Source organism: Eubalaena glacialis, chromosome 3 (assembly GCF_028564815.1).
Source record: "Eubalaena glacialis isolate mEubGla1 chromosome 3, mEubGla1.1.hap2.+ XY, whole genome shotgun sequence".
NCBI classification, from domain to species: domain Eukaryota; kingdom Metazoa; phylum Chordata; class Mammalia; order Artiodactyla; family Balaenidae; genus Eubalaena; species Eubalaena glacialis.
In genome coordinates, this window is record NC_083718.1 from 179070145 (window position 1) to 179094654 (window position 24510).

Below are 24510 nucleotides of genomic sequence, written 5' to 3' on the forward strand. Positions count from 1 at the left end.
AGAAGAGGAGACCAAGATACAGAGGAAATAATACTTGCTAAAGGTTATATAGTTTGTAAATAAATGGTAGAGCCAGCATTCAAACTTAGCTCCACATCTAGAGCTCATAACCGCTTTTCTATATTGTCTCTCATTTAAAAAATTTATTTATTTATAGTTTTCATTGAAGTAGAGTTGATTTACAATATTATATTAGTTTCAGGTGTACAACATAGTAAATCAATATTTTTTATAGAATATACTCCATTTAAAGTACTTATAAAATATTGGCTGTATTCCCTGTGCTTTACAATATATCCTTGTAGCTTTTTTATTCTATACATAGTAGTTTGTGCCTCTTAATCCCTTACCCCTATTTTGCCCCTACCCCCTTCCCTCTCCTCATTGGTAACCACTAGTTTGTTCTCTATACTATATTTCCTCTCATAATTTAAAATCATTTAAAATAATCCTTGTGATGTAGATACTCATTTTTTATTGGAGATGAATATAATGTTCATATATTCATATAAATTAACAATTGAGTAAACAGGTAGATGATGACAGGGGTTAGAGTTAAAGGTACTCACCTTAAAGGGCTAATAAGGGACCACAAAAGCACAGAGACGTCATCCCCAGCCCATTAGTTAATAACTCTTTCTGCAAGTTTCTACTGATTCCAGAATCCACGCGTGTAATCTAGGCTGTACCTTAGTACCTAGTGCACCATTTAAAAAATGAAAAAGAGGTCATTTTTTACGTGATAGCATTTAGTATTCAATGAAGTACTTGATAATGTCCAAAAACTATTAGGGTTTTTAGAACATAGCACCCTCATTAGTAGTTGTCATTTACTCAGCAATTACTTATGAGTCCCAGAGCTGTCATAATTTAAGTTAGCTATTATTGGTTATTTACACACAGAATTCAAACACGATTAGAGTGTTATTTGAAACATTTAAATCTATTTGATTGTATAGGGAGATACTCCCTTTGAAATGTGATTCTGTACATATAAAGATATTTCATAAATTGTACAATCACATTATTAAATCATGTTATATAACCCCCTAAAAGCATGGCTTTCTTATACATGTTGCAAATGGGGTCTACACTAATCATTGTTAAATAATACCAATCAGAAGAATGGAAGTATACCTCAGGAATTTATTTTTTGTGTAAATTCCTAATACCATTTGTATCAGGTCAGTTTTTCAGATGGGAGAGTACTTAAAAATTCCACTTATTTGGATTTAAGACTTAGTACTGTTCAACTCAACAAATATTTGAGCAACTCTGCTTGGAATAAATAGATGCTGACATTTTTAGATTTCCATAGTAGACTCTAGATCGCCTCTAAAATTTGAATTTATTTTTAGATGAGTTGTAACTTAAAATACTTTTTGACAGTATATTCTGATCCATATTTTGGGACACAAGGAAGAATATTCAAATTGGGAACTGTTGTAGAAAGCCAAGAAATATGGACGTATGGCCTAAAGATGGGTCTTTATAATGTGTTGAAATATTTTGATGTATTCATACTTAACTGTTTGGGGTAGAAATTCAGAACTAAATTGATTAATAGCTTTATTTCATTTGTTCAGACAATGTCAATTTGTATTTACTATCTGACAGGTCTTCTTCTGACCTCTGGGACTCAGAGATGACTTTCCATTGGGAACTTGATGATCTTAAAGAGAGATAGTTGTGTTAATATAAGGTTGGGTAAAGTGAAGATGAGGGATAAGTGATCACATCTGTCAAGGTGTGTTTCCTTATTCTTAGTGGCTTCCCCCAGATTAAGGTTTCAGTAGACTCCTCTACACTTCGCAAAGCACTGGCAGTGTGGACTCACTGATGATCAGATGGGAGGGGTTTTTAAATCAGGGTTTATGTATTCAAGGGAATGAGCTCTAGTGTTGTATTTAGAGATGAAAAGCATTTCGTAGACAGAAAGATAACCACTTGTGTTGTAGTCTGTTCTCAAATTATATATCTGTGCTGTAGTGATTGACATTTCTTTATCTGTACTAGATTTACCTTAAACTTAATTGCAGTCTATTTTGATCATGGTAGAAGTGGTGCAGAAGCATTTACTAAAGTGTAAAAATGCCTGAGGCACTGTAGAAAGAGCAGTAAAATGTAATACAGAGGCCTAGAAAATGGGGTAGTGGTCTCATTGGAGTCATCTTTTTTCTCACTGCTGACAGCATTGCATAATGAACTGTCCTCTGCCGAGCTTGGAACAAACCTTCTACTTAGAGTCACTCTGTCATTTTATTTTCCTGATGACTTGACATACTATGCTTAGGGGTAACAGGCAGACAGCATTCTTCACGCTACCGTCCGTCCCTTGTTTACCTCCACATCCTCTCCTGCTACAAAAACAAAAGACAACCAAAATGAAAATGAAGCTGGAATTAAGATGAGAAAGTACAGGAGCAAGGTAGAGTTGAGAGGCAGAGTATTGTGTTGGGAAGACAAAGGCTTTGAAGTTACATCTATGTTTTAATTCTGGCTCCAGCCTTTGCTCTTTCCGGGATTGGGGCCATTTAGTTAACCTCCTCCTATTTCGGTTTCCTGATCTCTGAAATGGAAATAATATAGCAGTACCTACCGAATACAAAAAGACTGAAACAGTGTTTATTGCTGTTGTAGAGAAACATTAATCTTTGGTTTAATTTTGATTGCAGGGCATTTGTTTATTAACAGATTTTTAGTGAGGATATACTGTATTAGATGTAGGATATACAAAGGAGACCAGTAAGATACAGTTCTTACCTTCAAAGGGCTCAAATTCTAACGATGCATTCTCAATTTGTATCTAAGTCTTTGATTGTATATAATAGCAAAGGTATATTAAGTGGGTTAGTGGTAAAATTTTTAGCACTTGTTGGGGCAGGAAATGGTCCTGCTTTTGACCAGAATGTAGAAGCTAAATTTCTAGCTTTAATGCCTCAGAAACTAGAGAGAGACATGGTCTTAAAGATTGTGAGGCTAGTCCATGCAAATGAATCCATTTAAAAATTTTGGGGTTTGAAAGTGGCACATTGATAAGTATTTGAGACAGTATCAAAAAAGAAGACTTTTCCTTGCCTTAATTTCAAATTAATTAAAATACATGTGTCATTTTTTTCATGGCTTTTTTGTTGGTGTTATTTATAAACTTAACACATATTCATTAGAGAAAATTCATTATAAAATAGTAATAAATAAAATTTTGAATTGTTGTCTTGGCAAAAGGAAATTAAAAGAAAATGGTATGTAAGAGGTTAATCTGTTTATAGAGTATATGCAGGTTAAAACAAACAGTCTAATGGAATACTGAGTAAAGGATAAAATAAGAAATTTACAGAAAAGAAAGAGCAAATAGTAAAAATAGGGAAAGATGCTGACCCTTACTAGTGAATGTTGAAATACCATTTTTAGCTATTAGTTTGGCAGATATAATATCAATACCTGTGAGAATGGAAGAAAGCCAACACTCACGTATTTGTGATAGGAATGTGAATTACTTTTACCTTTTTGGAGTGAAATCTGGCGGTATCGGTTAAGATAAATGCGTATGTGTGCGCGTGCCTTTGTGGGGGTGGCAGGGAGGAAGTAAAAGAAGCAGCAGGGAAGGGTTTATAAGTGGTCGCTGTGGCAAGAAAAGCAGCAAGGCATGTGAAGCTCGCCCAGAGGCGTGCACACACACACTGAGGGACCCTGTGCGTTGGCACGCGGGGGCAGGCCTGCCCCGTAGCCTAGAGGGACTTCCATAATAAAGGCGGGGGGAAGCACTTGGCAAAGTAACTTGTATGGTATGACCCCGTTTTTAAATTTAAAATAAACCTACATATTTGATTGTGATTATTTGTGTGAGCCGTAAAGGTATGGTAGACTGTACCCCAAAGACTGCTACCTCTGTTCAGCTCAGGCAACTAGAATTGGCTAGTTGGTAGAGAGAGATATTACCTTTATATTTGTTCGCTTCAAATGATATTTTTGGCATTTTTGAAAAGAAGAAAATTAAAAGATAAAAAGCAGCAAAAGTTAGGAGGAAGAAAAAAAGCCCTTGGAATCCTATTGCTTGGATGTATAGATTTCTATTTCTTTCCATAAGTGGAAGAATACTATATATGTTCTTCTTAAATCTTTAAAAACACTGTCATTTATTATAGGTTCATAACAGATATATGGATATGCGTATGTTTTATTTACTTTAGAAACCACCCAGACCACTTTAACACCTTTATTGAAGTGTAATTGACATAAAATTAACATATACGTATTTAAAGTATTTGATTAGTTTTGACATCTCTGTATATTCATGAAACCATTAAAACCATCAAGATAATGAACATATTTATCACCTCAAAAAGTTTCTTCCTGTCTGTTTATAAATCCTTCTGTCCTGCACTACCGTCACCCCAGTCCCCAGGCAAACACTGATCTGCTTTCTGTCACTATAGATTAGTTTGCATTTTTTAGAACGTTACGTAAATGAAATCAGAAAGCATAAACTGTTTTGTCTGGTTTCTTTCACTCATTAGGTATGTCCATATTGTTGCACATGTTAGTGGCTCATTTTTTAAAATTGCTGACACACTATGGATGTAGCACAATTTGTTCACCTATTGGTGGACATTTGGGTTATTTCCAGTTTGAGGCTGTCACAAATAAAATTGCTGTGACCATCCGTGTGTAAGACTTTGTATGGACATATGCTGTCATTTCTCTTGAGTAAATAACTAGGAGTGGAATGACTGGGTCATATGCAAGTGTATATTTAATTTTTTTTAAGAAACTGCAAGACATTTTCCAAGTATTTGCGCCATTTTATATCCCCACCAGCAATGTACGAGAATTTCAGGCTACCCTTTTTCTGGTAAATTTCCTTTACAACTTTTCCAAAAATATGTTGTACGTGTTATATGTGGGTCTGTTTCTGATTTCTCTATTTTTTTCATTGATCTAGTCATCTTTCTTTTTTTTTTTTTTGAAGTTTAATTTTATTTATTTATTTATTTATTTATGGCTGTGTTGGGTCTTCATTTCTGTGCGAGGGCTTTCTCTAGTTGTGGCAAGCGGGGGCCACTCTTCATCGCGGTGCGCGGGCCTCTCATTATCGCGGCCTCTCTTGTTGCGGAGCACAGGCTCCAGACGCGCAGGCTCAGTAATTGTGGCTCACGGGCCTAGTTGCTCCGCGGCATGTGGGATCTTCCCAGACCAGGGCTCGAACCCGTGTGCCCTGCATTGGCAGGCAGATTCTCAACCACTGCGTCACCAGGGAAGCCCCTAGTCATCTTTCTTGATGCCAGTACCACACTGTCATGATGACTGAGGCTCGTAATAACTCTTGAAATCAGATAGCACTAAGTCCTTCAACTTTATTCTTCATTTTCAAAATTGTTTTGGCCATTCTGGGTCCTTTGCTTTTCTATGTTAATTATAGAATCAGTTTTTTTCTGCAATTTTTTCTACAAAACCTGTTGGAATTTGATTGGGTTTGTGTTGAATCTACAGATAAAATTGATGTCTTACGATACTGAGTCTTCTGACCCATGAACATGATATATTTTGACATGTAAGTCTGTCTTCTTTAATTCTCTCAGGAATATTTTGAAGTTTTTAATATACAGGGCTTTTATAATTTTGTCAGATTCATATATCTGGATGGCTATTGTAAATGGCATTTTTTATTTCAATTTTTTATTTTTTATAACTAATATATTGGAATACAATAGACTTTTTCATCTCATATCCTGCAACCTTGCTAAAATTCACTTACTAGCTTTATTAGCAATTTTGTAGAGATTCCTTTGGATTTTCTATGTAAATATGTCATTTCTGAAGAAAGACAGTTTTACTTCATTTGTAACTGGATGCACCTTTTCTTTCTTTTTCTTGACTTACTACACTAGCTAGAACCTCCAGTACAATGTTGAAAGAAAGTGGTGAAAGTAAACATTCTTGTCTTTTTCTTGATCTCAGAAAACTTTCAGTCTTTCACCATTAAGTGTGATACTAGCTGTAGGGGTTTGAATTCTCTGGTTGAGGAAGTTCTTTTTTATTCCTACTTTGCTGAGAAATTTGTTATTTCAATCAGGAATACATGTTGGATTTTATCAGTTTTTTTCCTGCATTTCTTGAGACAATCAGTTTTCTTTTTTTGTTTATTAATTACTTGATATTTGAATATTAAACCAACTTTGCTTTCCTGGGATAAAACTTGGTCATGAGGTATTTCTCTTTTCATGTACTGTTGAATTTGATTTGCTAAAATTTTATTTAGTTTTTTTTTTTGCATCTAAGTTCATGAGTGATACTGGCATATCTTTTTATGGCAGTTTTCATATTTAGGTATATGGTAATGCTGACCTCATAGAATGAATTGGTAAGTAGTCCCTCTTCTTCAGTATTCTGGAAGAGTTTGTAGAATTGATACTGTTTCTTCCTCAAATGTTTGCTAGAATTAACCAGTGAAGCCATGAAAATATATGACCCACAATGAGGAGAAAAATAATCAAAACTGATTTATGACTGACATAGTTATTAAAATTAGCATAGAAAATCATAAATAACTTTTAAGTACATTTATTATAACTGCATTTCACATAATCAAAAAGTAGTGACACGGATTTGACGTAATTAGAAAAACATAATTGTTAGAACCAGTAGACAGAAAATTAGAGAGGCTATAGAAGGCTTAAACAACACAACCAACTTGACCTTATTAAACAGTCAAACAGCAGATACAGAAGTGTAAATGTCAAATTTGCCCAGATAGACCATATTGCGGGTCATAAAACAAGTCTTAATAAATTTCAAAGGATTCAAGTCAAAGCAGGTATATTCTCTGACCACAATGGAATTAAATTAGAAATCAGCAAGAAAAGTATCTCTGGAAAAATCCCTCAAATATTTGGAAACTAAATAACACACTTGTAAATAACCCAAGGGTCAAAGAAGAAATCAAAAGGGAAATTATCAATATAAAGTATTTTGAACCAAATGAAAACCCAAATCAAAATTTGTGGTTGTGTCCTTTTCCTGTTGCTGCTATAACAAATCACCACAATTTGGGAGGTCAGAAGTCCAAAACTGGGCTTCCCTGGTGGCGCAGTGGTTGAGAATCTGCCTGCCAATGCAGGGGACACAGGTTCGAGCCCTGGTCTGGGAAGATCCCACATGCCGCGGAGCAACTAGGCCCGTGAGCCACAACTACTGAGCCTGCGCGACTGGAGCTTGTGCTCCGCAACAAGAGAGGCCACGACAGTGAGAGGCCCGCGCACCGCGATGAAGAGTGGCCCCCGCTTGCCACAACTAGAGAAAGCCCTCGCACAGAAACGAAGACCCAACACAGCCAAAAATAAATAAATAAATAAATAAATAAATAAAAATTAAAAAAAAAAAAAAGGCCTGTGAGCCAAGAATGATTTAAAAAAAAAAAAAAAAAGGCCTGTGAGCCAAGAATGATTTAAAAAAAAAAAAAAAAAGTCCAAAACTGGTTTCGCTGGACTAAAATCAAGATATCAACAGGTCTGTGTTTCTTCTGGAAGCTTTATGAGAGAATCTGTTCTCTTTTTCCATGTTTCAGAGATACATGTATTCCTTGGCTTGGGGCCCTGTCCTCCATCTTGAAAGCCAGCTGCATAGCATCTTCTTATCTCTTCAATTCTCCTGCTTCCCTCCCACTTGTAAGGACCTTTTTGATCACATTGAATCCATTGGGTTAATCCAGGATAATAGTCTCTGTGTCAAGATCCCTTAACTTAATCACATCTGCAAAGTCACTTTTGTCACATCAGGTAGCATACTCACAAGGTCTAGGGAATGGGACGCGGATATCTTTGGCGGTACATTATTCTCCCTACCACACTGCTAGGATAGTACTTGGGTGGCAGTTGACACCACTAAATGCCCATATTAGAAAAGAAAATGGTCTCAAATTATTGACCTCAGCTTCCATCTGAAGAAACTATTAACTGAACAAATTATATAAGATGAATGAGGTCTGAGATCTAATGTAAAACATGGTGACTATAGTTTATAACACTGTATTGTATAACTGAAATTTGCTAAGAGAATAGATCTTAAATGTTCTCACCAAGAAAAAAAAAAAGAAATATGTAAGATGATGGATGTGTTAATTAACTAGATGAGGGGAATCCTTTCACAATGTATGTATATGCATATATTAAATCACGTACACTTTAAATATCTTATAATTTTATATATCAGTTATACCTCAGTAAAGCTGAAATTTTAAATTAAAAAAAGAAGAAAAACAAAATTAAACCCAAAGGAAATGATAAAGATAATAGGGGGAAAAAAATAGAAAACAAGGAAACAGTAGGGAAAAAAAGAACCATAAAACTGAAAGGTAGTTACTGAGAACATCAATAAAATTAATAAACCTATGATTTGACTCTTACTGTGATGACATTTAATGTTAAAACTGGAAGTAAAAACTTTTAAATTGTGTTATAGATGTATATTTTTGGTAGAATTTAAGTCTAGACTCATTATTTTGTTATACTTACTTTTTTGGTTTCAGTGCTAGGCCCTGGGGAGACTAGCTTATACTATTTAAGCTTCTGTGAAGCAGTCATAGAGCAGAAAGCCTATTTTTAACACACACTGGGAGCATAATTACCAATCCATCCATCCATATCAAATAGCAACACCTGAGAAGATGCTGGAAAAACACTGGCAGACTTAGACTCTAGTGTTTCTTTTCTCTGACATTTCTTAATGACCCTATCATTCTTACATATTTTATCACCATAATTATTCTTTTCCAGTTTATTTACATCTCCATGGTAAAAACTTAATCCTTCTCTCACCTGGGTTTCTTCTTTGCTCTGCCCCTGTTCCTTAAATAAATCATCACATTTTCCTAGATTCTCACAAGGATCTGTGGAAGAACAAAAGGACAGAATAAGATCCCCAACTTCAAGAAACTCTAGACAAAATTCTTGAATATGATATAATCAGAATAATTTATTGCCAACTTTTAGGATTTCAAAGCCGGGTGGGGAAAAAAAATAAAACATTGGGGCTGGGAGACAGGAATGAGAAAGGATTGGAACGGGGTGTTAAGAGTGGGACCTTGCACTCTTTCCATTATTAGAACATTCTACTCTTTATGTATAACCCTGTGACAATACTCTTGAGACCTTCCCTTACCAGTAGTAAAGTATCCTTTTTTTTTTCTTTTTAAGTATGTAAGTTTCGGGTGCACAGCATTATAGTTCTACAACTGTATACACTACAGAGTGATCACCACCACAAATCGAGTTACAGTCTGTCACTGTACAGTTGACCCACTTCACTCATTTTTCCCACCTCGTTTCCCCTTTGGTGACCACTAACCTGTTCTCTGTGAGTTTGTTTTGATTTTATTTTGTTTGTTTATTTATTTTATATTCCAAATATATGAGTGAAATCATACAGTATTTGTCTTTTTCTGTCTGACTATTTCACTTAGCATAATGCCTTCAAGGTCCATCCATGTTGTCACAAATGGTAGGATTTCATTATTTTTTATGGCTGGGTAGTATTCCGTTGTGTGTGTGTGTGTGTGTGTGTGTGTGCGCACACACACACCCCACATCTTCTTTTTCCATTCATCTGTAAGTGGACACTTAACGTTGTTTCCATACCATGACTGTTGTAAATAATGCTGCATTAAACACAGGGGTGCATATATCTTCTTAAATTAGTGTTTCCACATTCTTCAGATAAATACCCAGAAGTGGAATAGCTTGGTTGTGTGGTAGCTCAATTCTTAGTTTTTTGAGGAATCTCTATACTATTTCCTATAGCAGCTGCAACAATCTACAGTCCCAACAACAGTGTACAAAGGTTCCCTTTTCTCCACATCCTCTCCAACATTTGTTATTTCTTGTCTTTTCGATAGTAGCCATTCTAACAGTTGTGGTTGATATCTCATTGTGGTTTGGATTTGCATTTTCCTGATAATAAGTGATGTTGAACATATTTCATGTGCCTGTTGGCCATCTGTATATTGTCTTTGGGAAAATGCCTATTCAGATCCTCTGCCCATTTTTTAAATCGATTTGTTTGGTTTTTTGTTGTTGAGTTGTATGAGTTCTTTATATATTTTGGATATTAACCCCTTATTGGATATATGATTTGCAAATATCTCCTCCCATTTAGTCAGTTGGCTTTATCACTTTGATGATGGTTTCCTTTGCTGCGCAGGAGCTTTTTAGTTTGATGTAGTCCCATTTGTTTATTTTATTTTATTTTTTATTTTTCTAAAATAATGGGTTTATTGAGATGTAATTCACATACCATAAAATTCACGTTTAAAGTGTACAATTTAGTGGTTTATAGTACATTCACAAAGTTATGCAATCATTACCACTGTCTACTTCCAGAATATTTTCATCGTGCAAAAAAGAAACCCTGTACCCACTACCCACTAGCAGTAATTCCCCATTCGTCCCTTCCCCTAGCCTCTGGCAACCACTAATTTACTCTCTGTCTCTGTAGATTTTCCTATTCTGGACTATGTTAAACTTTTTGAAGTGTAAAAAAGAATTTTTTTTTTTTTTTTTTTTTTTTTTTTTTTTTTACCAACACCACCCCCGCCGCCCCGTTTCCCCGCTTGGTGTCCATACATTTGTTCTCTACATCTGTGTCTCAATTTCTGCCCTGCAAACCGGTTCATCTGTACCGTTTTTCTAGGTTCCACATATATGCGTTAATATACGATATTTGGGGCTTCCCTGGTGGCGCAGTGGTTAAGAATCTGCCTGCCAATGCAGGGGACACGGGTTCGAGCCCTGGTCTGGGAAGATCCCAGATGCCGCGGAGCGACTAAGCCCTTGAGCCACAACTACTGAGCCTGCGCGTCTGGAGCCTGTGCTCCACAACGGGAGAGGCCGCGACAGTGAGAGGCCCGCACACCGCGATGAATAGTGGCCCCCACTCGCCGCAACTGGAGAAGCCCCTCGCACAGAAACGAAGACCCAACACAGCCAAAAATAAATATAAATAAATAAATAAATTTATTTTAAAAATACAATTAAAAAAACTACGATATTTGTTTTTCTCTTCCTGACTTACTTCACTCTGTATGACAGTCTCTAGATCCATCCACGTCTCTACAAATGACCTAATTTCGTTCCTTTTTATGGCTGAGTAATATTCCATTGTATATATATACCACATCTTTTTTATCCAGTCGTCTGTCGATGGGCATTTACATTGCTTCCAAGACCTGGCTATTGTAAATAGTGCTGCAATGAACATTGGGGTGCATGTGTCTTTTTGAATTATGGTTTTCTCAGGGTATATGCCCAGTAGTGGGATTGCTGGGTCATATGGTAATTCTATTTTTAGTTTTTTAAGGAACCTCCATACTGTTCTTCATAGTGGCTGTATCAATTTACATTCCCACCAACAGTGCAAGAGGGTTCCCTTTTCTCCACACCCTCTCCAGCATTTGTTTGTAGATTTTCTGATGGTGCCCATTCTAACTGGTGTGAGGTGTTACCTCATTGTAGTTTTGATTTGCATTTCTCTAATAATTAGTGATGTTGAGCATCTTTTCATGTGCTTCTTGGCCATCTGTATGTCTTCTTTGGAGAAATGTCTATTTAGGTCTTTTCCCCATTTTTGGATTGGGTTGTTTTTTTAATATTGAGCTGCATGAGCTGTTTATGTATTTTGGAGATTAATCCTTTGTCAGTTGCTTCATTTGCAGATATTTTCTCTCATTCTGAGTGTTGTTTTTTCGTCTTGTTTATACTTTCCTTTGCTGTGCAAAAGCTTTTAAGTTTCATGAGGTCCCATTTGTTTATTTTTGTTTTTATTTCCGTTACTCTAGGAGGTAGGTCAAAAAAGATCTTGCTGTGATTTATGTCAAAGAGTGTTCTATGTTTTCCTGTAGGAGTTTTATAGTGTCTGGTCTTACATTAAGGTCTTTAATCCATTTTGAGTTTATTTTTGTGTATGGTGTGAGGGAGTGTTCTAATTTCATTCTTTTACATGTAGCTGTCCAGTTTTCCAGCACCACTTATTGAAGAGACTGTCTTTTCTCCATTGTATATCCTTGCCTCCTTTGTCATAGATTAGTTAACCATAGGTGTGTGGGTTTATCTCTGGGCTCTCTATCTTGTTCCATTGGTCTATATTTCTGTTTTTGTGCCAGTACCATATTGTCTTGATTACTGTAGCTTTGTAGTTAGTATAGTCTGAAGTCAGGGAGTCTGATTCCTCCAGCTCCGTTTTATTCCCTCAAGACCACTTTGGCTATTCGGGGTCTTTTGTGTCTCCATACAAATTTTAAGATTTTTTGTTCTATTTCCGTAAAAAATGCCATTGGTAATTTGATAGGGATTGCATTGACTCTGTAGATTGCTTTGGGTAGTAGAGTCATTTTCACAATATTGATTCTTCCAATCCAAGAACATGGTATATCTCTCCATCTGTTGGTATCATCATTAATTTCTTTCATCAGTGTCTTATAGTTTTCTGCATACAGGTCTTTTGTCTCCCTGGGTAGGTTTATTCCTACCTATTTTATTCTTTTTGTTGCAATGGTAAATGGGAGTGTTTCCTTAATTTCTCTTTCAGCTTTTTCATCATTAGTGTATAGGAATGCAAGAGATTTCTGTGCATTAATTTTGTATCCTGCAACTTTACCAACTTCATTAATTAGCTCTAGTAGTTTTCTGGTGACATCTTTAGGATTCTCTCTGTATAGTATCATGTCATCTGCAAACAGTGACAGTTTTACTTCTTCTTTTCCAATTTGTATTCCTTTTATTTCTTTTCCTTCTCTGATTGCCGTGGCTAGGACTTCCAACACTATGTTGAATAATGGTGGTGAGAGTGGACATCCTTGTCTCGTTCCTGATCTTAGAGGAAATGCTTTCAGTTTTTCACCATTGAGAATGATGTTTGCCGTGGGTCTGTCATATATGGCCTTTATTATGTTGAGGTAGGTTCCCTCTATGCCCACTTTCTGGAGAGTTTTTATCATAAATGGGTGTTGAATTTTGTCAAAAGCCTTTTCTGCATCTATTGAGATGATCATATGGTTTTTATTCTTCAATTTGTTAATATGGTGTATCACATTGATTGATTTGCGTATATTGAAGAATCCTTGCATCCCTGGGATAAATCCCACTTGATCATGGTGTATGATCCTTTTAATATGTTGTTGGATTCTGTTTGCTAGTATTTTGTTGAGGATTTTTGCATCTCTATTCGTCAGTGATATTGGTCTGTAATTTTCTTTTTTTGTAGTATCTTTTTCTGGTTTTGGTATCAGGGTGATGGTGACCTCATAGAATGAGTTTGGGAGTGTTCCTTCCTCTGCAATTTTTTGGAAGAGTTTGAGAAGGATGGGTGTTAGCTCTTCTCTAAATGTTTGATAGAATTCACCTGTGAAGCCCTCTGGTCCTGGACTTTTGTTTGTTGGAAGATTTTTAATCACAGTTTCAATTTCAGTGCTTGTGATTGGTCTGTTCATATTTTCTATTTCTTCCTGGTTCAGTCTTGGAAGGTTATACCTTTCTACGAATTTGTCCATTTCTTCCAGGTTGTCCATTTTATTGGCATAGAGTTGCTTGTAGTAGTCTCTTAGGATGCTTTGTATTTCTGCAGTGTCTGTTGTAACTTCTCCTTTTTCATTTCTAGTTTCACTGATTTGAGTCCTCTCCCTCTTTTTCTTGATGAGTCTGGCTAATGGTTTATCAATTTTGTTTATCTTCTCAAAGAACCAGCTTTTAGTTTTATTGATCTTTGCTATTGTTTTGTTTGTTTCTATTTCATTTATTTCTGCTCTGATCTTTATGATTTCTTTCCTTCTGCTAACTTTGGGTTTTGTTTGTTCTTCTTTCTCTAGATCCTTTAGGTGTAAGGTTAGATTGTTTATTTGAGATTTTTCTTGTTTCTTGAGGTAGGCTTGTATAGCTATAAACTTCCCTCTTAGAACTGCTTTTGCCGCATCCCATAGGTTTTGGATCGTCGTGTTTTCATTGTCATTTATCTCTAGGTATTTTTTGATTTCCTCTTTGATTTCTTCAGTGATCTCTTGGTTATTTAGTAACGTATTGTTTAGCCTCCATGTGTTTGTGTTTTTTACCTTTTTTTCCCTGTAATTGATTTCTAATCTCATAGCGTTGTGGTCAGAAAAGAATGCTTGATATGATTTCAATTTTCTTAAATTTACTGAGGCTTGATTTGTGACCCAAGATGTGATCTATCCTGGAGAATGTTCCGTGTGCACTTGAGAAGAAAGTGTAATCTGCTGTTTTTGGATGGAATGTCCTATAAATATCAATTAAATCTATCTGGTCTATTGTGTCACTTAAAGCTTGTGTTTCCTTATTAATTTTCTGTCTGGATGATCTGTCCATTGGTGTACATGAGGTGTTAAAGTCCCCCACTATTATTGTGTTACTGTCGATTTCCTCTTTTATAGCTGTTAGCAGTTGCCTTATGTATTGAGCTGCTCCTATGTTGGGTGCATATATATTTATAATTGTTATATCTTCTTCTTGGATTGATCCCTTGATCATTATGTAGTGTCCTTTGTTGTCTCTTGTAACATTCTTTATTTTAAAGTCTATTTTATCTGATATGAGTATTGCTACCCCAGCTTTCTTTTGATTTCCATTTGCATGGAATATCTCTTTCCATCCCCTCACTTTCAGTCTGTATGTGTCCCTAGGTCTGAAGTGGGTCTCTTGTTGACAGCATATATATGGGTCTTGTTTTTGTATCCATTCAGCCAGCCTGCATCTTTTGGTTGGAGCATTTAATCCATTCACCTGTAAGGTAATTATCGATATGTATGTTCCTGTTACCATTTTCTTAATTGTTTTGGGTTTGTTTTTGTAGGTCCTTTTCTTCTCTTGTGTTTCCCACTTAGAGAAGTTCCTTTAGCATTTGTTGTAGAGCTGGTTTGGTGGTGCTGAATTCTCTTAGCTTTTGCTTGTCTGTAAAGCTTTTGATTTCTCCATCAAATCTGAATGAGATCCTTGCTGGGTAGAGTAATCTTGGTTGTGGGTTCTTCCCTTTCATCACTTTAAGTGTATCATGCCACTCTCTTCTGGCTTGTAGAGTTTCTGCTGAGAAATCAGCTGTTAACCTTATGGGAGTTCCCTTGTATGTTGTTTGTTGTTTTTCCCTTGCTGCTTTCAGTAGTTTTTCTTTGTCTTTAATTTTTGCCAGTTTGATTGCTATGTGTCTTGGCGTGTTTCTCCTTGATTTTATCCTGCCTGGGACTCTCTGCTCTTCCTGGACTTGGGTGGCTATTTCCTTTCCCATGTTAGGGAAGTTTTTGACTATAATCTCTTCACATATTTTCTCGGGTCCTTCCTCTCTCTCTTCTCCTTCTGGGACCCGTGTAATGCGAATGTTGTTGTGGTTAATGTTGTCCCAGAGGTCACTTAGGCTGTCTTCATTTCTTTTCATCCTTTTTTCTTTATTCTGTTGCATAGCAGTGAATTCCACCATTATGTCTTCCAGGTCACTTATCCGTTTTTCTGCCTCAGTTATTCTGCTATTGATTCCTTCTAGTGTATTTTTCATTTTAGTTATTGTATTGTTCATCTCTGTTTGTTTGTTCTTTAATTCTTCTAGGTCTTTGTTAAACATTTCTTGCATCTTCTTGATCTTTGCCTCCATTCTTATTCCGAGGTCCTGGATCATCTTCACTATCATTATTCTGAATTCTTTTTCTGGAAGGTTGCCTATCTCCACTTCATTTGGTTGTTTTTCTGGGGTTTTATCTTGTTCCTTCATCTGGTACATAGCCCTCTGCCTTTTCATCTTGTCTATCTTTCTGTGAATGTGGTTTTTGTTCCACAGGCTGCAGGATTGTAGTTCTTCTTGCTTCTGCTGTCTGCCCTCTGGTGGATGAGGCTATCTAAGAGGTTTGTGCAAGTTTCCTGATCCCGTTTGTTTATTAAAACCCAGTGATTAAACTTGTCTGTGTCCCAAATATTTTTCAGAATTTATATATTAGTCATTTCATAAAAAGAGCTAGAGGGAAAACATTTTCCTGCCAATAATGTAAAAATTTGCAAAAATCTTGAAATCATAGCATTGCTCTCCTGTTGGAATTTACTTATTCTGGATTTTAAAGTAGTAGAAATTCAATGTGCCTCTAAGAGTTGAATTCTTATGGAGAGTTGGGGAGGCTTCTTTAGGCATCTCTAAATTCAGGTAATTATGAATCTTATCCAGAGATTGTCACTTTTCCTGTGGTGCTTTAATGCAAGACAAGGGAGAAAGAATTTGTCTTTGTCTTGGGAATGTTGGTAGTACCTCTTTTAACAGAGAGCTGCTGTCATTTGTTCAGTCAGCAAATTTGAACGCCTACCCAGTGTAAGGAACTTTGCTTGGCACTATGGATAATGCCTTAAGGAATATTTTAAGTAGAAGAATAACCAATCAAATCAATTCTTTAGAGAGGCCGTAATTCAGGCAGTATTGCACATGATATGTTAAAATAAGAAAATGGAGGCAGTGAGTTGAGACTATCTCTTGTTAAATCAGTGCAGTATTAAGGGCCTAATTAAGGTATAGGCATTGGCAATGGACTAGAAAGGAAAGAACAAATCTGAGACAGTATGTTAAATTTACTTCCCTTCTTCTAGCTAACTTGGTATTAATTGTCCTTTAAATCTGGCAGTTGGTGTTTCTGTCTCTGTGTCTCTCCCTCCCTTGCTTCCTCCCTCCCTTGTCGCCTACCTCTTCTTCTCCCTACTCTAGCACACCGAAGGTTACTGCACCTCTCCATCAGTAATGGTAGGAGAGGGGTTGTATATCACAATCTCACTAGACACTAGGTGTGTATCTGTGTCCAGTTTTTTAAAGGACTGAGTATCTCCTAAAGAGGTGTGTGCTTTCTCTCAGCTCTTTTTGTGAATTATTGCTTTAAATCAAAACTTTAACCACTTGAACAGAGTAACAATTCTTGCTGTGTACGTAGCTAATTTTTAAAAAGCATGTTATATGTGTTATGTTACCCATGGAAGAAATGTTTTGTTTAATGTTTTGGGGTTGGGTACATTTGATAACAGCTTTGAAGGAAAAGTTTGTCTACATCTTCGGTTTTTTTGTTTAGAGGAAACTACTCCTGAGTTTGTGTTTCGTCTTAACAAATCTTCCAGAAAGTAGTCTTCCCCTTTTCCATGAATGGAAATTAGAGCTGAATTCATGCATATATGAAACAAAATGTTAATTTAAATGTACAGTTTCCTCAAACTCTCTATAACTCTTAAAAAGGTTTCTTTTGTGGAAGCAGAATTAATCAGAAGCATTTCAGAGAGATGCATATAAAATGGACTGGTTATATAAAATCAAAAGATTCATTAAAATTGAAAAGAGACCACCACATACCACATATATGAATACATGAATATACATATTCATCATAAGACTGTGAGGCAACAGCGAATTTAAACCCACCCATAGTTACCATAATCTGAGTTCCGTACTTTGAGAAAATGGTTTACCTTGGTAGGCCACAAAGGAAGAATAACAGTTGGTCTAATAATGCTTTATTGTTCCTTATGGTCTGTGAAGGGAAGGATAAAGACAAATTGGTTTGAGGTGTGTGTAACAAAGGAGATTTACAGAGTATTTTTATGATGGTGCAGTAATTTTGAGAAGATGGTTAAATGTCTCCTTTTCCTTGTTCCCCAGACCAGTGTGACTGTTTATATTCTACTGTTCTTCCAAAAAAGATTTGAACCTGCCCCAGAGAGATTAGTTGGTTTAGTCTCAATGAGATCTTTTATTTCTGTAAGGAATCAGATTAGATGGTTCCCTTCAGCTTTGTGTTTATTCCTTTTGTGGGATCCTTTTAATATATTCTATTTGCTATGTGATGTTTAAATTATCATTAAATTGTACATCCAAGTGTTGAATGATTTTGTGGAATCTGTAAGCCAAATAAATTTTAAAAATCCTTTGTAAGCTTAACTTTCCATCTAAAACTTCTGGTACAATAGAATAATTCAATAAAAACTATGTTTCTGCGAATTCCCTGGCAGTCCAGTGGTTGGGACTAGGTGCTCTCACTGCTGGGGCCCCAGGTTCGATCCCTGGTCTGGGAACTAAGATCCGGCAAGCTGTGTGGCACGGCCAAAAAGAAAAAAAAAATTATCTGTTTCTTCCTTAATTTTCACCCCAGCAGTATGAAAGGGTAGGCCAACAGTATTGATGTGAAGTGAGAACTGAATGTTGTAGAAGTGCTGCCTATCTAATGAAATCTTAATCAAAGTATCCTTTTGTTGTCTGGAAAGCTTTTTTGTCTATTTATTTGTTTGTTTGTTTATTTATTTAATTCTTTTGGCCGCTCCAGGTCTTAGTTGCGGCACACAGGATCTTTGCTGCGGCATGTGGACTCTTAGTTGAGGCATGCGTTTGGGATCTAGTTCCCCGACTAGGGATCAAACCTGGGCCCCCTGCATTGGGAATGCGAGTCTTACCCACTGGACCACCAGGGAAGTCCCTAGAAAGCTTTTTAAAACAGAATCTGGGACTTCCCTGGTTGCACAGTGGTTAAGAATCCACCTGCCAATACAGGGGACACGGGTTCCATCCCTAGTCCAGGAAGTTCCCACATGCCTCAGAGCAACTAAGCCCGTGCGCCATAACTATTGAGCCTGCGCTCTAGAGCCCATGAGCCACAACTACTGAGCCCACGTGCCACAACTAATGAAGCCGGTGCACCTAGAGCCTGTGCTCTGCAACAAGAGAAGCCCCCGCAATGAGAAGCCCATGCACCACAACGAAGAGTAGCCCCCACTCGCCGCAACTAGAGAAAGCCTGTGCGCAGCAATGAAGACCCAAAACACAGCCAAAACTAAATAAAATTAGAAAAAAAAAATCATTAAGAAAAAACCAGAATCTGGAATTTAATATTTTTTGTGGCTTAAAGGAACCTTAGGTATCTTCTAATCTTACTCTTATACTTTATAGTTGAATATGCTGGTGCCTGAGAAGTGTGACTTGCTTATGATCACATAGTTGATTAACAGTAGAACCAGGCCCAAGTCTAGAATTGGCTGGTAGGGCAGTTTCTTATATAGATACTCACCTCATACTGAGTTATGTACCTCAGTATGTCCTAACCATGAAATAGGAGGAACTTAGGCCACTGGTTGAAGGCCATATGAACTGATGTGACCAATTTGTGCCTAAGACATTTGCCATTGCCATCTTTGGGCCACAGCTACTCAGTTCTTCACTTTATCATCCATCTATCTCCTCAGTGTGGAGGAAGCCCTCTTTTTCTCTGCTAAATTTGAACACAGGTATCACTTAGACCTAATGTTTCCAAACTTTGCAGTGGGAAGTAATGGCAGTCTGCTTTTCTGTTTCAGCTCAGACAGCTATAACTGCACCAAAGACGTGGAAGAAACCAAAAGATCGGACCCGAACCAGTGAAGAGCTGTTAGAGGCAGAATCGGAGGTAAGGGGCAGCAGTAAATCTCTTCAGTTCATCTTCAGAACAGTGGTGCCATTTCCTAAAACACGTGTGGGTTTGTAACTTTTTCTTGAGATACTGTTTTCCAAGCAAGTATATCAAGCTCAGGGTCTGATTTTTTTTTTTTAAATCCATTTACAGAATTTTTTAAAGATTGTTAATAGCGTGTTCAATTTCATTGAATTCTTGTCTCTGTTCCAAAATACCTCTTCTCAAGTGGCAAAAATAAGTATTGTTTAATTTTTTTCCTTATATTAAGCAGACGGAAAGACTAATCTGGTTTTTTAAAAACAGGGTTATTTTCAAATACCTATTAGCAGTGCTGGTGGAAATCATCAGATATATTTTAAGGAAATTGATTTTGAATCTGTTGTCTTTTACCTGAATCCCAGGAATATAACTTTTCACATATGGTTTGTCTATTTGAACTAAGCCATGCCAGATTTCGCTGTAGGATACAACACACCGGGTCCAAGACATGATGTGAGGAAGACTCAAGAGCAGATTTAGTCCTAAGGAGTGCTCTACCAATTTCATAGTGTCTAATCTCAGTATCCTTAGTCTTATGTACTGAAGCTTTTAATGAAGAGTAATATAAACAATCTCTATGTTGCTTTTTTCTTCTTGAGCTCTTCTTATATCTACTTTATTAAAATAATTTTCATTCAATGTTTAAGATGATAACATTAAAATGTAGAAATTACTTTAAAATAACTTTAAATGCATTTATTTCATAAAACTTTTCTAGCTAGTTATAATTATTACCCCCTTCAGGCAGCTCATAGTACCCCTTTGTTACTTCTGCCTGTCCTGTCATTGCTCGTACATGATGCTCTGTTGATGTCACAGTTAGTCCCATAGCAACCACTAAAATGTTTCATGGGAGTGATTTCATTATGGTTATCAGGGCGTAGGAATTGGCAGTAAGTTATAGAGGTGCAAATAGTTGCTACACTCCTATTGCAACTGAACAAGAAAATGTTGCTCCTACAAAGAATAAAATACCTTCCAGAGGCAGGGGAATCGCATACATTCCTGGTATGGCTGTAAGAGCTTCACAGACTGGTTTCTCTTTAGATTCAGCTGTTATTTATTCACTTTGTTCTATTATACTTTGTGTTTCTTTGCCCTGTGGCTGTTTTTCAAAGCATTATTGAATATTAAATGGGTAGGTCACTATTCCTGTGCCTCCAAGTATTCATCCTCATCTTCAGGTCGGGGTTGACAAACTTTTCCTATAACGGTCCAGATGGTAAAGTAACTATCAGGCTTTGTGGACTATATGATCCCTGTCACAATTTCTCAACTCTGCTGCTATAGCCCAAAAGCAACCGTAGACAATGTGCAAATGAATGAGTGGCTGTATTTCAGTGAAAGTTTATTGAAATTTGAATTTCATATAATATTCACGTATCATAAAATATTCTTCTTTGAAATGTTTTTCCACCATTACAAGTGTAAAAACCATCCTTACCTTGCACACTATACAAAAACAGGTGAGGAGCCAGATTTGGCCCACGGGCCATAGTTTGCTAAAACCTGCTTTAGATTGTTATTCTTCATACAGAAGAACTGTTTGGACTCATTTTGAACCAATCACTTTTTTCTTAACCTTATAGTTTAAAAGTATAATAAAAAGATATTTGGTCATTTGCACACAGACTTTTTCCAGAAATCCTATTCCCTTGTCTTTCCTAAAATTGAGCATTTACCAGAGTAGTTTAGTAAATATTGGTTGTCACTGTCTTCATTTTTCACTGATCATCAAGGTCTTCTTTTCTTAGATTTTTCTCAGCCTTTAAAAGAATGGGTTTTAGGTATCAGCATATTTTAGGCTATATATTGAGTTGTTACATTATTGCAAGTACTTAACCAAATTCTTTAAATTATAGCCTAGGAAGGTAGCTTGAAGGATGATTCATCTTAAACTTGTTAGTCAGGGCATCCTAAAATTTATTTTAAATTTTTAAGATATTTCATTGATCGTTACATATGTAGTTGTCAATCTGATTTTCTAGCACTTTAAAAACTTGTGCATTGGGGCTTCCCTGGTGGCGCAGTGGTTGAGAATCTGCCTGCCAATGCAGGGGACACGGGTTCGAGCCCTGGTCTGGGAAGATCCCACATGCCGCGGAGCAAATGGGCCCGTGAGCCACAACTACTGAGCCTGCGCGTCTGGAGCCTGTGCTCCGCAACAAGAGGCCACTACAGTGAGAGGCCTGCGCACCGCGATGAAGAGTGGCCCCCGCTTGCCGCAACTAGAGAAAGCCCTCGCACAGAAACGAAGACCCAACACACCCAAAAATAAATAAATTAATTAAAACAAACAAACAAACAAACAAACAAAAAAAAAACTTGTGCATTAAGCAGGCAGTTTTGTCAACTAAATTCTTGTTTTAGTAAGTTCCTATAAAAGTTTCTGCTTTGACAGTCTGGCCAATAAAGTGTTTTCTTTTTTCAATCTGGTTTTCTGGGTAAACAACTGAAGAACTGTTAGACATTTACAGACTAATTGAGTAGAGCTCATCCTGCTGAAGGAAAAATAATCATCATAAATATTTAATGCAGCAATTTTTTTGTGGATTCCCTTGAAAAATATCCCTTCTAATAATGTGCCTCAGACACCTCATTGATTCTTTGTGCTCTGAATTATGGTTTGTCATTCATGGGCCAAGTTTCTTTATACTTTTTTTTTCCAGTTAGAAATTGACTTTTTAAGTAGTGCATCCTCTGTTTATATACAATAGATTGTCTGTTGTTGTTGGTTTTAGGTACAGAGAAGATGACTCAATAAATTTTTTTCTCTAAAACAGCATTTTTTCACATTTTACAGGATCTATGATAAGAGTTCTATATGATTGTATAATGTAGTTATACTGCTCTGTAATAAGTTTAAGTACCATTTACAGACTCACATGCCAGATTATTAAAGATCTTCTTGATGACCTGTACTTAATTATAAGGTGGTATTACAAGGTTGTTTTGAGTTTAGACTATAGTAGAGTATAGAATAAGAAAAAGTGAGGCTGCTAATTCATGATTCCAACTTGGTAGATCAGTTTCGTCTCAAAGTATAAAAGATGCCTCACTTTCTGCCATGTTTTATAAAACTAAATCATTTTCGTCTTTTATTTTCTTGGAATTTTTATGTCTGTCTTTCTTTTGATGGTTTCTGTGCTCTTCCTGTTGGAAGAACAAGGGAGAGAGAGAGAGAGAGAGAGAAGGGAGTGTATTTGCATGAACTTTTTATTTCCATTTTAGAAACAAGGCCTAAAAACCATCTGTTTCTGTTGGTAACATTTTAAAATTTAGCGTCTTTTCCCCATGATCTGATTTTAGTAGAAGAAAATTTATTAGTATCATATCTGTTATAATACTTAATAACAAAGTAGGGTTTGTAACTCTTTAATTAAAAAAATTTTTTTTCATAAATCAGTTGGGTGACTACTTCCTGGTGTATATGACATCCTTTTATACCATCCTCTGTTCAACCAATTCAATAGAGCCTCGAATTTGGCTCTCCTAGTGTGAATTTATCCACTGGGATTTGTGGTAAATTGCTGTTTCCTTTGAGAGCTTCTTCCAAAGGATTGTTTTCAGAGTGCTTCCCTTTGAAAAAGAAAGACTTAAAGTTCTTTGAGAACTTTGCCTCAGGGAGTTTTGAGGGCTGATATGGCCCTTAAGAATTACTTTTTTTTTTTTTTTTTGTATCTGAAACTGAGATGGTCAAAAATAATCTGGTGAATAACTTTAATTTGATTTTACCTTTTAAAAACAGGATGCCCTGGAACCCAGATTTCTCCCTGGGGGAATATATTCCAAGCATTTTTCCATGTATAATTTGAACAAGGTCACAATCTCAGAGAATTCTAAGAACCAGTAAACAAAATAGATTTTAACTAACAAGTGTCCTCCTTGTTAAATGTGAGCGATGGTCAGCTTTGTGGGACTTAGCATACTTTAAACTATTCATTGAACTCTCTGTTTCACAGCCAGAGGACAGCACAAAAAATACCCTCTAGTGTGTTTCTTTTTATATTTGCTGAGCTTTAGTGGCAAGGGTAATAGTGCTTGATATAGATTCTGACTAGAACTCTTTCATGTCCATCAAGTTCCAAGGATTAACAGTTCTTTCCTTTTTAACCTTTGGTATATTTAGATTTCATTAGTCATGTTAAAGCATTTCAGTAGCCATTTGAATTGTCTGCTTTATCCCAGGACATGAAATGAGAAAAGTGTTTTAAATAAACTTACCATTTTAGTACCATATACTGAACACAGACATCCTTATCTTGAGTGACATGTTTTCCTATGCTTTTTGAGGGGATAAATGTGGGTCTTCCTGTGTATTTACACACAGTGAAAAGAATATAACCTCTGTGTTCATTTATGCTTTAGCCTAAAGCTGAAGAGGAGCTTTCAGGTGACAAAGTACTTGAATCTGAACAGGATAAAATGAGCCAAGGGTTTCATCCTGAAAGAGACCCCTCTGACCTAAAAAATGTGAAAACTGTGGAAGAAAATGGAGAAGAAGCTGAGCCTGTACGTAATGGTGCTGAGAGTGTTTCTGAGGGTGAAGGAATAGATGCTAATTCAGGCTTCACTGATAGTTCTGGTGAAGGGGTCACATTCCCATTTAAATCAGGTAAGTTTATCCCTGTCTTCCTGTGTGTGTCTTTCCTTCTCTCCTTCACTGTACTGCAACTTAGAGAAATGTTGCCTCCTCATGAAGAAATATTGGATGGAAGGAAGAGGCTCATCACAATGTAATATTTACAGAATAGATCAGCAGGCGGGCGTTAGTAGCTAGCAAATCCAGAGAGTCCTATGTTGGCGGAAGTGATATCTGATGCTGGTATTCTGCTTTCACTGGCATTGGAGGAGCAGCTGGCAAAGGAAATCAGTGCTAGGTTGGTAGAATTCGACAAGAGAAATTTAATTTTTTCATTTTAATTGAAAGAGATATTTCAGATATGATGGCCGTGTTCCTTGAGATAGTGTACTTGTCATTTCACAAACCTTGAACTTAGTTTGTTGATAGAACTCACTCTGTAGAG

General features: G+C 36.5%; 1 protein-coding gene across 13 annotated transcripts in view; it reads left to right on the forward strand.

Moving 5' to 3' along the window:
* The window catches only part of EIF4G3 (eukaryotic translation initiation factor 4 gamma 3), a 384972-nt gene that overhangs the window by 268290 nt on the left and 92172 nt on the right, over positions 1 to 24510 (forward strand). For all 13 annotated transcript variants that reach the window (XM_061184801.1, XM_061184804.1, XM_061184802.1 and 10 more), the window contains 2 exons: positions 19350 to 19438; positions 23852 to 24098. In XM_061184801.1, coding sequence (XP_061040784.1) covers positions 19350 to 19438; positions 23852 to 24098 — 336 coding nt within the window. The remainder of the gene's footprint in view (positions 1 to 19349; positions 19439 to 23851; positions 24099 to 24510) is intronic.